This window comes from Nerophis lumbriciformis, linkage group LG28 (genome assembly GCF_033978685.3).
Source record: "Nerophis lumbriciformis linkage group LG28, RoL_Nlum_v2.1, whole genome shotgun sequence".
In the NCBI taxonomy this organism is placed as follows: domain Eukaryota; kingdom Metazoa; phylum Chordata; class Actinopteri; order Syngnathiformes; family Syngnathidae; genus Nerophis; species Nerophis lumbriciformis.
In genome coordinates this window covers 30,098,067-30,112,100 of record NC_084575.2, presented here as the reverse complement: position 1 = coordinate 30,112,100, position 14,034 = coordinate 30,098,067, and the positions used below count along the sequence as shown (strand labels likewise).

Below are 14,034 nucleotides of genomic sequence, written 5' to 3'. Positions count from 1 at the left end.
AAAATATATGGTCTTTTTTCTGCAACATCAAGGTATATATTGACGCTTACATAGGTCTGGTGATAATGTTCCCCTTTAAGTGCGCCTTATAGTCCGGAAAATACGGTATTTAATTCGTGTTCACGTCTTGTTGTTTTGGCGTTGCTGTTTACAGGACAGCCTTGAGGAGGCGCTTGTGAAAACTCATCAGGAGATGGAGAAGTACCATACCCAGCCTGTGGCCATGGAAAAACTACAGATGAAAAAGGAAACCCTACAAAACCAGCTCATCAACATCAGAGGGGAGCTTTCGCAGGCCTCCAGTGTAAGACAAATCTCACTCACCAAATTGTTTGGTGACAGTAATTGGTTTTGAAAGAATTTTCAAAAAGAATTGTTATATCGTTAAGTCATTGTCCAATCGGCATACATGTATTTACTTACAGACTTTAACTACCACTCGTATGGAATTTGAAGCCCTGGAGGATGAGGCCCACGCCATTCACGGAGATCTGTGGGAGCAACTCAATGCAGGGGTGCAGGTAAGGAGTTCATCTTTATGAGATATTTCCTCTTTATCAACAATATTTCAGCAATTTTAAGTGCAATTTAGTATAAACTAAATAAATATGGCAATTAGACAGTATTAAATGCTTAACATTTTTTTGTAGAGTGAATTGGTTCGAAGGCACATACAGAAAGAGTTTTGGAGAGTCCAGGATGTATTAGAGGGCCTGCATAAGAATCACTCATCCAGAGGCACTGACACAGCCAAGCACAGCAGAGGTATTGTCTGAAAAGGATCATGTGTATTACATGTGCGAGAGTCTACATAACCTCCTTCTCTCATCGCTCTGTTGTTTTGCAGTGGCCAGTGGTGCTATGGGCTCCTTTAGCACCAATAGTCCAGCCAGTCCCCTCAGCTCAGTAAGCCTCACCAGTCCTCTCAGCCCTTACTCCCCAGTGCCCGGCTCCCAGGTCTCCCCCTCTAAACAGCTGGGCCCGGAGGTAAGCACCGGACATACCCAGCAAGGGGCCAACCCGTTTTCAACACGTAGCACAAGCCCATTCTCACACACTACAACCAAGCCTATTCCTAAATCTCGTCCCAAATCATGTGTAGTGCCCCAAGACAACATTGAACTTAGACCTCAACCAAGACCCAACAGTTATAGAGAGCCGGGTCAAATGACAAATAGCTTTTGTTGTGAAAACCAAAACGTTTTTCCTCGGCCGGTCATAGCTTCCCAAGGTCTGAATGAGTCTTTGGGTAGATTGGATACTGTGGTTGAGGAAACAGACCACGGCATGGCTTGCAGAAACAACCCAGGCTTGAACAAGTTTATAAACCCTATCAAAACAAGAGATATTGACTTTCTACAAGTACAATGCCAGAGCTCTCATACTAATCAGCATTCAGACATGGTTCAAACCCACACGCAGTTACAAGACTTTGGCTGGTTAACCTCAAATTTTTGCAGCCAAGCGGTTGGCCTAAGAAAAGATGTATTCCCTGACTCCATCCATCAATCTTCTCTGTCAGTCGAATGTCCCGATGCGCACAGAAACATTTCATACAACCACCGTTTTTCTATGCCGGAATCCCACATCCTGCTTTTCCAGGACATTTTTCAAACAAATGTGTTGACATCATGCCACAGTTCAGACCTTTATCCACCCTCAGTTTCCTATTGTAGGAGTAAAACTGAAACAGAACACGGCCAGCAACCGCCCCAGTCAACCTGTAATGCTACTGTCGAAGCGAAGACGCCCAATATACCCTACGAACACGGGAAACTCAACACCGATCCAAGGATTTGTGCGATAACACAATCTGATTCAATGAATAGTCATTCAGATAAGGTGTTTATGCAGACTCATCTGTAAATATTCTTTCATTCTAAATGTGGTTCTTTCGATTAAGCTCTAGCTGTTTTATTGGGCATTGCCACTTATTGGCTGCACATGACACTCAACCCAAAGAATAATTTAATTAATTAAAAAAACAACAACACTCAAGGTAACATTAGGTACACAGTTCATACCAATTGCAGTACACCGGATGGGACATTGATTTCTCGGAATGATAATTTCTTAATGAACGGTTAACAAATACAATAAGGAGATCGTGAGAATTATACTAAGAGTCAGGTTTGTGGCTATTCACCCCCTGGAACAAGAATACCCTTTCCAGATTCAATCCCAGGATCCTTTTCTGCTCTGCATTGCAATGCTTGTCATGGTTCCCCCTGATGCGCAAAACTGTCTTCCTTCAACCCTTTCTATTTTTCCCCCTCCTTTTATCCTCTTGCCGTCTGCTGGCATTCTGGTGATCTAGGAGAGCGTACCCCCAAGGCCGCCCCTCCCTAAGTCCTATTTCCCTTTGGAACCTTCCAACACCTTCCCCCCTTCTATTCCCCCCTTGCCCCTTGACAGCACCACCTGGCTACGAAGCTTGGGCATCGATGATGGGTACTTTGATGGTGAAGATTCTCACATCAGAAAGGTATTTCGGTGTTTCTGCCCGTGTCTTACCTTCAGTTGTCCAGTTTCACTCATAACCTCATGGGTCACAATAGCAAAGTCCATCCATTACAGTTTTGCATGTTATGGTCATTTTCAACCCAAAATGTTGAAAGAGCCATATTGGACCAAAAATACAAACAAAAAATATGTCTGGAGCTGCAAAAAAATATATTAAAATATTAGCCTACTATCAAAGGCTGACACAAATCTTTGTTGACAGAAATGTTGTATTTTGATTTTTATTCGACACATTTTTGCAACATTGGAAATCATTAGTAAAATGGAGGCTTCTCCCAGGATGAGATAACTTCTGGAAATTACTGGCTCAGAATGGCCAAATGTATACATGTGAGTGTCCAAGTTTAAGTCTTCTTTGAACAGATTTAATACAATCTTTGCAAGCTGGGTTAGAACGTATAAATAATGGATTGGCATGTTCATAGTAGCACGCTTTGTGTATTATTCTAATGACCCTTTTTTGAAGTTTAATTATTGGGTCTATGTTTGTTTTATAAACATTTCCCCAAACTTCAATTAACAGTTCAAATTCACGGTTAAACAATCAGTTTAAAGGCCTACTGAAATGCAATTTTCTTATTTAAACGGGGATAGCAGGTCCATTCTATGTGTCATACTTGATCATTTCGCGATATTGCCATATTTTTGCTGAAAGGATTTAGTAGAGAACATCGACGATAAAGTTTGCAACTTCTGGTCGCTGATAAAAAAAGCCAAGTCTGTACCGGAAGTAGCAGACGAGTAGCGTGACGTCACAGGTTGTGGAGCTCCTCACATCTGCACATTGTTTACAATCATGGCCACCAGCAGCGAGAGCGATTCGGACCGAGAAAGCGACAATTTCCCCATTAATTTGAGCGAGGATGAACGATTTGTGGATGAGGAAAGTGAGAGTGAAGGACTAGAGGGCAGTGGGAGCGATTCAGATAGGGAAGATGCTGTGAGAGGCGGGTGGGACCTGATATTCAGCTGGGAATGACTAAAACAGTAAATAAACACAAGACATACATATACCGTATTTTCCGCACCATAAGCCGCCCTGGGTTATAAGCCGCGCCTTCAATGAACGGCATATTTCAAAACTTTGTCCACCTATAAGCCGCCCCGTGTTATAAGCCGCATCTAACTGCGCTAAAGGAATGTCAAAAAAACAGTCAGATAGGTCAGTCAAACTTTAATAATATATTAAAAACCAGCGTGATGTGGGCGCGCATGGAGTCGTATATCAACATGGACGGAGCTGCGTGAAAAAAGCCACCCGGCCTCTTCGCGTAAACTTACCTTAACCACTCGCTCATCTTTTCTTCATCCATCCATCCCTTCGAGTTAGCTTTTATGATGACGCCGGCTGGAAAGGTCTCTTTTGGCAAGGTCTTCCTTTTGAATATCACCATGGGTGGAAGTTTCTGGCCATTAGCATGGCAAGCTAGAACCACAGTGAAGGATGACTTCTCATTCCCTGTGGTGCGAATATTCACCGTACGTGCTCCCGTTGTATCCACAGTGCGGTTCACAGGAATATCAAAAGTCAGTGGAACCTCGTCCATGTTGATAATGTTCTCTGGCCGGATCTTTTTTTCAGCTATCTTGTTTTTACAATATGCACGGAAAGTAGCCAGCTTTTCTTGAAAGTCTTTAGGCAGTTGCTGTGAAATAGTAGTCCGTGTGCGGATGGAGAGATTGCGTCTTTTCATGAACCGGAAACCTGTCGCTTAGTAGGAGCCATTTTGTGGTCTTTACAGATGTAAACACACAAAGGAAATGAAACGTAATATCCGCGCTCTTCTTCTTCTTCTATGGGGGCGGGTGGTTGCTTACAGTAGAAGAAGAAGCGCTTCCTGTTCTATGGGGGCGGGTGCTTACCTTGGCGGTTGCTTGCGTAGAAGAAGAAGCACTTCCTCTTCTACGGGGAAAAAAGATGGCGGCTGTTTACCGTAGTTGCGAGACCGAAACTTTATGAAAATGAATCTTAATATTAATCCATATATAAAGCGCACCGGGTTATAAGCCGCACTGTCAGCTTTTGAGTAAATTTGTGGTTTTTAGGTGCGGCTAATAGTGCGGAAAATACGGTACTCTATTAGCCACAACACAATCAGGCTTATATTTAATATGCCACAAATTAATCCCGCATAACAAACACCTCCCCCCTCCCGTCCATATAACCCGCCAATACAACTCAAACACCTGCACAACACACTCAATCCCACAGCCCAAAGTACCGTTCACCTCCCCAAAGTTCATACAGCACATATATTTCCCCAAAGTCCCCAAAGTTACGTACGTGACATGCACATAGCGGGCACGCACGTACGGGCAATCGATCAAATGTTTGGAGTACCGTGAGGTACCGCGTCTGCGTATGCAACTCAAAGTCGTCCTAGTAAGAGTCTCTGTTGTCCCAGTTCTCCACAAGCCAATGGTAAAGCTTGACTGTCATCTTTCGGGAATGTAAACAATGAAACACCGGCTGTGTTATCCGGCAAAACAGTCAGGGGCTGCATTCTACGGCGGGGGGTGCGTTATCCAGCACAACACCTGCCGCAATACACCGCTTCCCACCTACAGCTTTCTTCTTTGCTGTCTCCATCGTTCATTGAACAAATTGCAAAAGATTCACCAACACAGATGTCCAGAATACTGTGGAATTTTGCGATGAAAACAGACGACTTAATAGCTGGCCACCATGCTGTCCCAAAATGTCCTCTACAATCCGTGACGTCACGCGCTGACGTCATCATACCGAGACGTTTTCAGCAGGATATTTTGTGCGAAATTTAAAATTGCACTTTAGTAAGCTATTGGCATGTGTTGCAATGTTAAGATTTCATCATTGATATATAAACTATCAGACTGCGTGGTCGGTAGTAGTGGGTTTCAGTAGGCCTTTAACCGTGGTCAGTAAACAGCCGTGGTCGATTATTACAAATCACAATGACAAAAAAATACTTATGTGTTCTTGCCTCTCATAAGGATTGTGAATGATAGGCAAAAGTCCCCAAAAAAGTGCAGTTCCACTTTAAAATGTGTTTTTTTTTGTAAAGGATTGTGTTTAAAAGGCTGCCTTTTTTTCTAAATAATTTGTAAGTAAAACAACTGAAATCTGCAAAAACAGCAGAGAATTTTGGTTAAAATAAATATTAACTGTAAAAGGGAATCCTGTACGGTAGTGATGGGTTGATGAGGCGTCATGAAGCGTTTCGACACATTGCAAAACTGTATTGATACTGTGTCGATACTGTGTCACTAAATACTGACATCTGCTGGACATTAAAAATTACTACAGGCAACCTATGGACCGACTCAACTGAAACTGATATCATGCACAGGGGTCACCAACCTTTTTGAAACCAAAAACTACTTCTTGGGTACTGATTAATGCGAAGGGCTACCAGTTTGATACACACTTAAATAAATAAATATATTGTCATTTGTAAGTTACACGTAAGTGTGATTTAAACAAGAATAGCTAAATAAATACATTTATATATATAAAAAAATGGGTATTTCTGTCTGTCATTCCGTCGTACATTTTTTTTTCCTTTTACGGAAGGTTTTTTGTAGAGAATAAATGATGAAAAAAACACTTAATTGAACGGTTTAAAAGAGGAGAAAACAAGAAAAAATTTAAAATAAAATTTTGAAACATAGTTTATCTTCAATTTCGACTCTTTATAATTCAAAATTCAACCGACAAAAAGAAGAGAAAAACTAGCTTATTTGAATCTTTTTGAAAAAATTAAAAAAAGAATTTATGGAACGTCATTAGGAATTTTTCCTGATTAAGATACATTTTAGAATTTTGATGACATGTTTTAAATTGGTTAAAATCCAATCTGCACTTTGTTAGAATATTTAACAAATTGGACCAAGCTATATTTCTAACAAAGACAAATCAGTATTTCTGCTAGATTTTCCAGAACAAACATTTTAAAAGAAATTCAAAATACTTTGAAATAAGATTTAAATTTGATTCTACAGATTTTCTAGATTTGCCGGAATAATTTTTTTGAATTTTAATCATAGTAAGTTTGAAGAAATATTTCACAAATATTCTTCCTCGAAAAAACAGAAGCTAAAATATTTATTATTCTTTACAATAAAAAATAAATAAATTTACTTGAACATTGATTTAAATTGTCAGGAAAGAAGAGGAAGAAATTTAAAAGGTAAAAAGGTATATTTGTTTAAAAATCCTAAAATCATTTTTAAGGTTGTATTTTTTGTCTAAAATTGTATTTCTAATAGTAATAAGAAGCAAAGTAAAAAATAAATGAATTTATTTAAACAAGTGAAGACCCATCCATCCATCCATTTTCCACCGCTTATTCCAAGTGAAGACCAAGTCTTTAAAATATTTTCTTGGATTTTCAAATTCTATTTGAGTTTTGTCTCTTTTAGAATTAAAAATGTCGAGCAAAGCGAGACCAGCTTGCTAGTAAATAAATACAATTTTAAAAATAGAGGCAGCTCACTGGTAAGTGCTGCTCTTTGAGCTATTTTTAGAACAGGCCAGCGGGCGACTGATCTGGTCCTTACGGGCTACCTGGTGACCGCGGGCACCGCGTTGGTGACCCCTGCCCTAGTATATACAATAATATAAACCGAGTCATTGTATTTCATTTAGGATTATTTCATATCTTCATTTAAATAAAAATATATTTTTATCTTTTTTAGATACAGTCAATAAATATTGTGAACATGTATCATAACATGGAAATCGAAGAGAACGTGTTGTGGATGATTGTGGACTGGGAATTTTTTTTTAATTTTATTTTTTTACACATTTTTATAAAAATAAAAAATAAAAAGTTTTTCCGACGTATTACATTTTAGACGATTTCTCTTCTTAGTTATTATTTCTCCGGCTGTAGAAAAGACCCGCTCACAGGGCACAGAGGAGGCGTCAGTGCGACACAGTTCGCGTATCGGTCACGTGACCAAAAAAGCCGTCAGTGCGACACAGTTCGCGTATCGGTCACGTGACCAAAACAGCTCATGATCGGTCACGTGACTTTGTAAAAGCGGTACGTGCACCGACACAGGGTTTCGCTCTATGAGCTCGACGCATGCGCCGATGCGTCGGTGTTGCCGGACCCATCACTACTGTACGGGGAAAAAACATTTAATCGTTTAATAATCAAATCAAATCGTGAGGTGCCTGAAACGGCACACCTTGAATAAAGACGATACTAACTCAAAATCAAGACCGAGCTTCGTTTCTGAAAACAACCATAGGTGGTGTAATCAGTCTCTTGTCAGGTGACATCCATTCCATGCACCGTTAAAGAATTATGACCAGATATGTTATGTGCTACAACACATGTTGGTTTAAATTTATCAGTCCCCTCTGTCTTCCAGGCTAGGTTTGGAGAGCCGAATAATATCAGTGACACGCTGGAACCAGGCCCGGATAGGCAATCCACCATGAATAAAGGTAGAACAACAAAGGTTCAATTGAAGTGTTCATGTGATAACCATACTAAGTCAGCTAATAGACATAATCCAGTGGTCGGTACAGAGTAACTCATGGGACATGGGATTATAACATGCCCTATGACATTTGAATAGCAGATGAAAGACAACCTCTAATCTAATTCAGAACTATTTCTGTTCTGCCGAGAATGATTAGCAAACTTTCATTTTAATCTCCCTCTTTATTCCCACGGTGTTGACCTGATCTGCTATCAGTCGGGATTGTCCCTCCGAGAGCCAAGTCACCCGCTGAAGACTCGCACAGAGTGCCCTGGAATCACGGCGTCGTCTCGAACGGGATTTCTAGGGTATGTCAACTAAAAAAAACACCGGCAAGCAAAAGCAATGTGTTGTCAAAATAATGTTTTACTTTGGGTTAAATTAGAAAAAAATACGATACCTACATGACCAAATAGTCTTGCAGTTAATGATATCTCTTGACGATGCTTCAGTATTTTTTTTGTACACTTTACTCACGATTGACGGTTTAAATATCAAGGCCAAATGAAATGGTTAAAGGATTTATCTATTCGTTTTTATGCTGTAGCACCTTTCTATTCACTTTCTCATCAGTGTTTTGAGTTTTACTTAATTCATTCAAATATAAATTGACCATGACAGAAGCACCAAGAGAAATTAAAGCTGCAAGCAGCGTTGTTCGGGCCCGCGTATTTGGCAGGTGCTAGTCCTAAGTGTCCCAATACTTTTGTCTACTTGTAGTCTGAAGTGTCCCAAGACTTTTGTCTAGTGTACCTACCTTGTCTGCATTGTGTGGGCACGTTGGTGCTTCCTGCTTTTAAGCAGCCATCTTAAAAAACCAGCACCGCAGCAGCATGAGTGCAGCGGGTCTTTGAAGGGTCATAAAATCAAAACCGGAGCACTTAATTAAAAAGCGCTTCTGTTGTTGTATTCACAAGGGTTCTCTCTCCTGTGTTATTTTGAAGGCGAAACGACAAACGCGCTCAGAGGAGTTCGTTTTTGAAGGAAGGTGACCGGTTTTTACAAAAAAATTGTTTTGAAGGGGGAATAGCAAACTTCCTGTAGATTTTTCCTGGGGGTTGTCAGATAATGAAATGTAGGTCTAAGTGAGACCTACGGAGAGGTTTTTGTTTCATGTCTCTCCGACCTTCCCAGTGGGAGTTACAGGCAGTTTTGTAATTTTTTTCTTCCGAGGAGCAGTATTTTATCAGTTTTATTCAAAAATTGCTGTAGAGGGCAATTTTTGGATTTGGGGTTAGGTTTTTTCATTAGATCACAGTTTTAGCCAGTCCGGATGTGTGTGTTAAGTTTGGTGAGTTTTGAAGCATGTTAAGGGGGCCAAATTATAGCTCAAAGAAGCAAAAGTGACTGTTTTTAGTACTTTTTTGTCTTGAAGGGGGAATTGCCAACTTCCTGTAGATTTTAGCCCGAAGACATACAATTATGAGAACTAGGTCTAAGTTAGACCTACATAGAGGATTTTGTTTCATATTTTTCCGACCTTCCTAGTGGGAGTTACAGGCAGTCTGTTTTTTTTTTTTCCTAGGGGGCGCTAGAGCGCAATTTTGAGTTTTGAGGTTTGGTTGTTTGATAAAAAGTTTTGCCGTATATTACTGATGTGTGTGTAAAATTTGGTGAGTTTTGAAGCATGTTAAGGGGGTCAAAGTAGTGCGCAAAGCTGCGGAAGAATAATAATAATAATAAGAAAGAATAAAACGATCGAAAAACAATAGGTCCTTATGTCCCATTGCATAAGGACTCCCTGTGGGAGTCCTTTTGCAAAGGGCCATGGCGGGCCCTAATTAAAGCTACAAGCAGCATTGGTCGGGCCCGCATATTTGGCAGGTGCTAGTCCTAAGTGTCCAAATACTTTTGTCAAGTTTTAGTCCCAAGTGTCCCAATACTTTTGTCTATTGTACCTACCTTGTCTGCATTGTGTGGGCACGCTGGTGCTTCCTGCTTTTAAGCAGCCATCTTAAAAAAAAACAGCAGTGCAGCAGCATCAGCGCAGCGGTTTCTTTGAAGGCTCATAAAATCAAAACCGGAGCAGGTATTAAAACTCTGATCCATACCTTTAATCAGAAGGGTTCAATCTCTCTCCTGTGTTAGTTTGAAGCCGAAACAACAAACGCGCTCAGAGGAGATAATGTTTGAAGAAAGGTGACCGGTTTTTACAAAAATTTTGTTTTGAAGGGGGAATAGCAAACTTCCTGTTGATTTTTGCTGGGGGTTGTTGATTTATGAAATGTAGGTCTAAGTGAGACCTACATAGAGGTTTTTGTTTCATGTCTCTCCGACATTCCCAGTGGGAGTTACAGGCAGTTTTGTTATTTTTTTCTTCCGAGGAGCAGTTTTATTCAAAAACTGCGCTAGAGCGCAATTTTGAGATTTGTGGTTAGGTTTTTTTATTAGATCGCAATTTTTGCCAGTCCTGATGTGTGTGTTCAGTTCGGTGAGTTTTGAAGCATGTTAAGGGGGTCAAATTACAGCTCAAAGAGGCAAAAGTGACTGTTTTTAGTACATTTTTGTCTTGAAGGGGGAATTGCCAACTTCCTGTTGATTTTTGCCCGAGGAAATTAATTAATTAAAAGTAGGGCTAAGTGAGCCCTACATAGAGATTTTTGTTTCATGTCTCTACAACATTCGTACTGGGAGTTATAAGCAGTTTTCTTTCTAGGGGGGCGCTAGAGCGCAATTTTGAGTTTTGGGGTTCGGTTTTTTTATTAAAAGACAATTTTTTGCAGGTCGTGATGTGTGGGTCAAATATGGTGAGTTTTGAAGCATGTTAAGTGGGTCAAATTAGTGCTCAAAGAGGCGGCGGAATAATAATAAAACCTTAGAAAAACAATAGGTCCTTATGTCCTATTGCAAAAGGACTCCCGTTGGGATTCCTTTTACAATGGGCCATGCGGGCCCTAATAAGGTGACCAGTCCAGTGGTGCTTTGGTTTTTGTTTGACTCATTTATTGCAAAATTACATTTTTCCTGAGATTTTTGCCAATTTATTGTCCTGGTTTTTGTATACTGCCTTGGTTATCACACGGCTAAACATTGCACGTTATAACAAGCTAATCCCATTGCTTGCGTATCATTCCCCAGAATCAAATGCCCAAAGACAGAATCTCAGCACGTCTCTGTACTTTTTTTTTTGGAGTACGACTGCGAAATAAGTCACCATTGGGCAAAAAAAAAATTTGAATTTAAGAAAGAACTCCTCGCAAAGTACAGAGGTGGTGACTGCTTTGCCCCGGTATTTTTTTTTAAAATTTTCACGGAAAACCTGCTTCGGTTTTTGTTTGACTCATTTATTGTACAATTACATTTTTGCTGAGATTTTTGCAGATTTATTGTCCTGATTTTTGTATCACACAGCTAAATATTATACTTTATAACAAACTAATCCCATAGCCTGCGTATCATTCCCGATTTTTTTTTGGAGTACGACTGCAAAACAAGTCACCATTGGGCAAAAAGCCCCACTATTGAATTTAAGAAAGAACTCCTCGCAAAGTACAAAGGTGGTTTCTGCTTGGCCTCGGATGATTTTTTAAAAATGTTCACGGAAAACTTGCTTCGATTTTTGTTTGACTCATTTATTGTACGATTACATTTTTGCTGATTTATTGTCCAGGTTTTTGTGTACCGCCTTGTTTTTCACACAACTAAACATTGCGCATTATAACAAACTAATCCTATTGCCTGCGTCTCATTTCCCAGAATCAAATGCCCAAAGACAGTATCTCAGCATGTCTCTGTACTTTTTTTTTTGGAGTACGACTGCAAAATAAGTCACCATTAGGCAAAAAAAAAACTATTGAATTTAAGAAAGAACTCGTCGCAAAGTACAAGGGTGGCATACTTGCCAACCTTGAGACCTCCGATTTCGGGAGGTGGGGGTGGGGGTGGGGGGCGTGGTCGGTGGTGGGGCGGGGGGGCGTGGTTGGGGGCGTGGTTAAGAGATATATATATATATATATATATAAGAAATACTTGACTTTCAGTGAATTCTAGCTATATATATATATATATATATATATATATATATATATATATATATATATATATATATTTTATTACATATATATATATATATATATATACATATATATATATATATAAAGAAATACTTGAATTTCAGTGTTCATTTATTTACACATATACACACACATAACACTCATCTACTCATTGTTGAGTTAAGGGTTGAATTGTCCATCCTTGTTCTATTCTCTGTCACTATTTCAGAACACACACATTATACAAATATACATTATAAAATCAATAAGAAAACGGGAGCTCTAATTTGGGAGTCTGAATTAGGATCAGAAGTTCCTATATAAACATTGCGCACTCACGTCGCCTTTTTGTATTGATTACTGCAGCTGTACACTGGATTCATTCACAAATACAAACTACAACTCACAAACACTTTAGAGTTAGGCTCCACCATCAGAATGTGTACTTAAACTTATAAAGATCACATGGATATTATTCAGTGAGTTGATTCACCAAAACTAACCTGTTATACAGGAGGAAAAAGCACACAGGACGTTTCAATTGTTCACAGACTGGTCGCTCTCATCAGAATGACAAGACACTTCCGGTCTGCAGGTGATAGCATTCAATTGGGAAGAAACGCCCTACTGCTCCCTACTGACCAATGTGAATACTGATAAATGTGGAATGACAGCTCCAAAAACGAATTCAAACCACAAAATAAAATAAATAAATCAACACAAAAATGTGACACATTATGGGTGGGTCACATATGCATGTACAGTAGATGGCAGTATTGTCCTGTTTAAAAGTGTCACAACATTGCTGCTTACGGCAATGTTGTGAACAGGCTGTCAACACGTCACTCAGGTCCGCATGGAGCTGGAGGGGGCGTGGCCTCCAGCTCCGCCTGAATTTCGGGAGATTTTCGGGAGAAAATTTGTCCCGGGAGGTTTTCGGGAGAGGCGCTGAATTTCGGGAGTCTCCCGGAAAATCCGGGAGGGTTGGCAAGTATGAAGGGTGGTGTCTGCTTGGCCCACGATGATTTTTGAAACATTTTCACAGAAAAACTTGCTTCGGTTTTTTTTTGACTCATTTATTGTATGATTACATTTTTGCTGAGATTTTTGCTGATTTATTGTCCTGGTATTTGTATCACACAGCTTAACATTATACTTTATAACTAACTAATCCCATAGCCTGCATATCATTCCCCATTTGTTTTTTGGAGTATGACTGCAAAATAAGTCACCATTGGGCAAAAAAACCCACTATTGAATTTAAGAAAGAACTCGTCGCAAAGTACAAAGGTGGTGTCTGCTTGGCCCCCGGATGATTTTTTTTTTTTTAATTATAGAAAAATTGCTTCGGTTTTTGTTTGACTTTGTCTTTGTCGGACCTTTCGGAACAGATTGCTAACAAAAACTCAGGTACCACCGAATTTTGATAATATTCTTACAGGATAGAAGTTTTCATTTATCACATTTTGTAAATATTTGTAATGTCATCACAAACTTGCAGAGCTATATACAACCAAATGTTTTATGGAGGGTTTCCGTCACTTTGCACTCATATTTTTAATCAACATACAAGTTCCAATACAGAATACAGGAGGTTGTTATGAACGATAAATTTATGGTGGTTGGTTATGGTTTTGATTTTTTTCGATCATGCATACAATTACAATGGGGTACATCATATATTATAAACAATGTTAAAAGTGACTCCCAATAGCATTAATACAGTATTTATAGTTTCTAAACACTGCAATCAGTTGCTCACTTGACTACTGTTATCAAGGCCTTCAAGTTATCCAGCATGCACAGACAATCTCAATACACACCAGATTTAGCTGCTTGCAATTAGTAAATGTTTTTTTAACATAGATCTGGTAGGCGTTGGGGTCATTTCTTTTTTGAAATGCTGTGGTGTTCCAAAATGTTCCAGAAAATGTATAGATCTGTGAGATTTTGAGCCAATCACAATGTATTGAGCACTTTTTTATAGGATTTAATTTTCCGTATTTTCCGGGCTATAGAATGCGTCGGTATTTAAGCCGCACCC

The 14,034-nt window shown here is 39.5% G+C and overlaps 1 protein-coding gene across 15 annotated transcripts in view; it reads left to right on the top strand.

Moving 5' to 3' along the window:
- plekha6 (pleckstrin homology domain containing, family A member 6) overlaps positions 1–14,034 on the top strand; it is a 307,746-nt gene that overhangs the window by 273,760 nt on the left and 19,952 nt on the right. For 14 of the 15 annotated variants that reach the window (XM_061924040.1, XM_061924035.1, XM_061924032.1 and 11 more), the window contains 7 exons: positions 155–304; positions 426–521; positions 651–765; positions 848–987; positions 2,318–2,485; positions 7,885–7,960; positions 8,215–8,306. In XM_061924040.1, coding sequence (XP_061780024.1) covers positions 155–304; positions 426–521; positions 651–765; positions 848–987; positions 2,318–2,485; positions 7,885–7,960; positions 8,215–8,306 — 837 coding nt within the window. The remainder of the gene's footprint in view (positions 1–154; positions 305–425; positions 522–650; positions 766–847; positions 988–2,317; positions 2,486–7,884; positions 7,961–8,214; positions 8,307–14,034) is intronic. The other variant, XM_061924042.1, reaches the window with a different exon arrangement.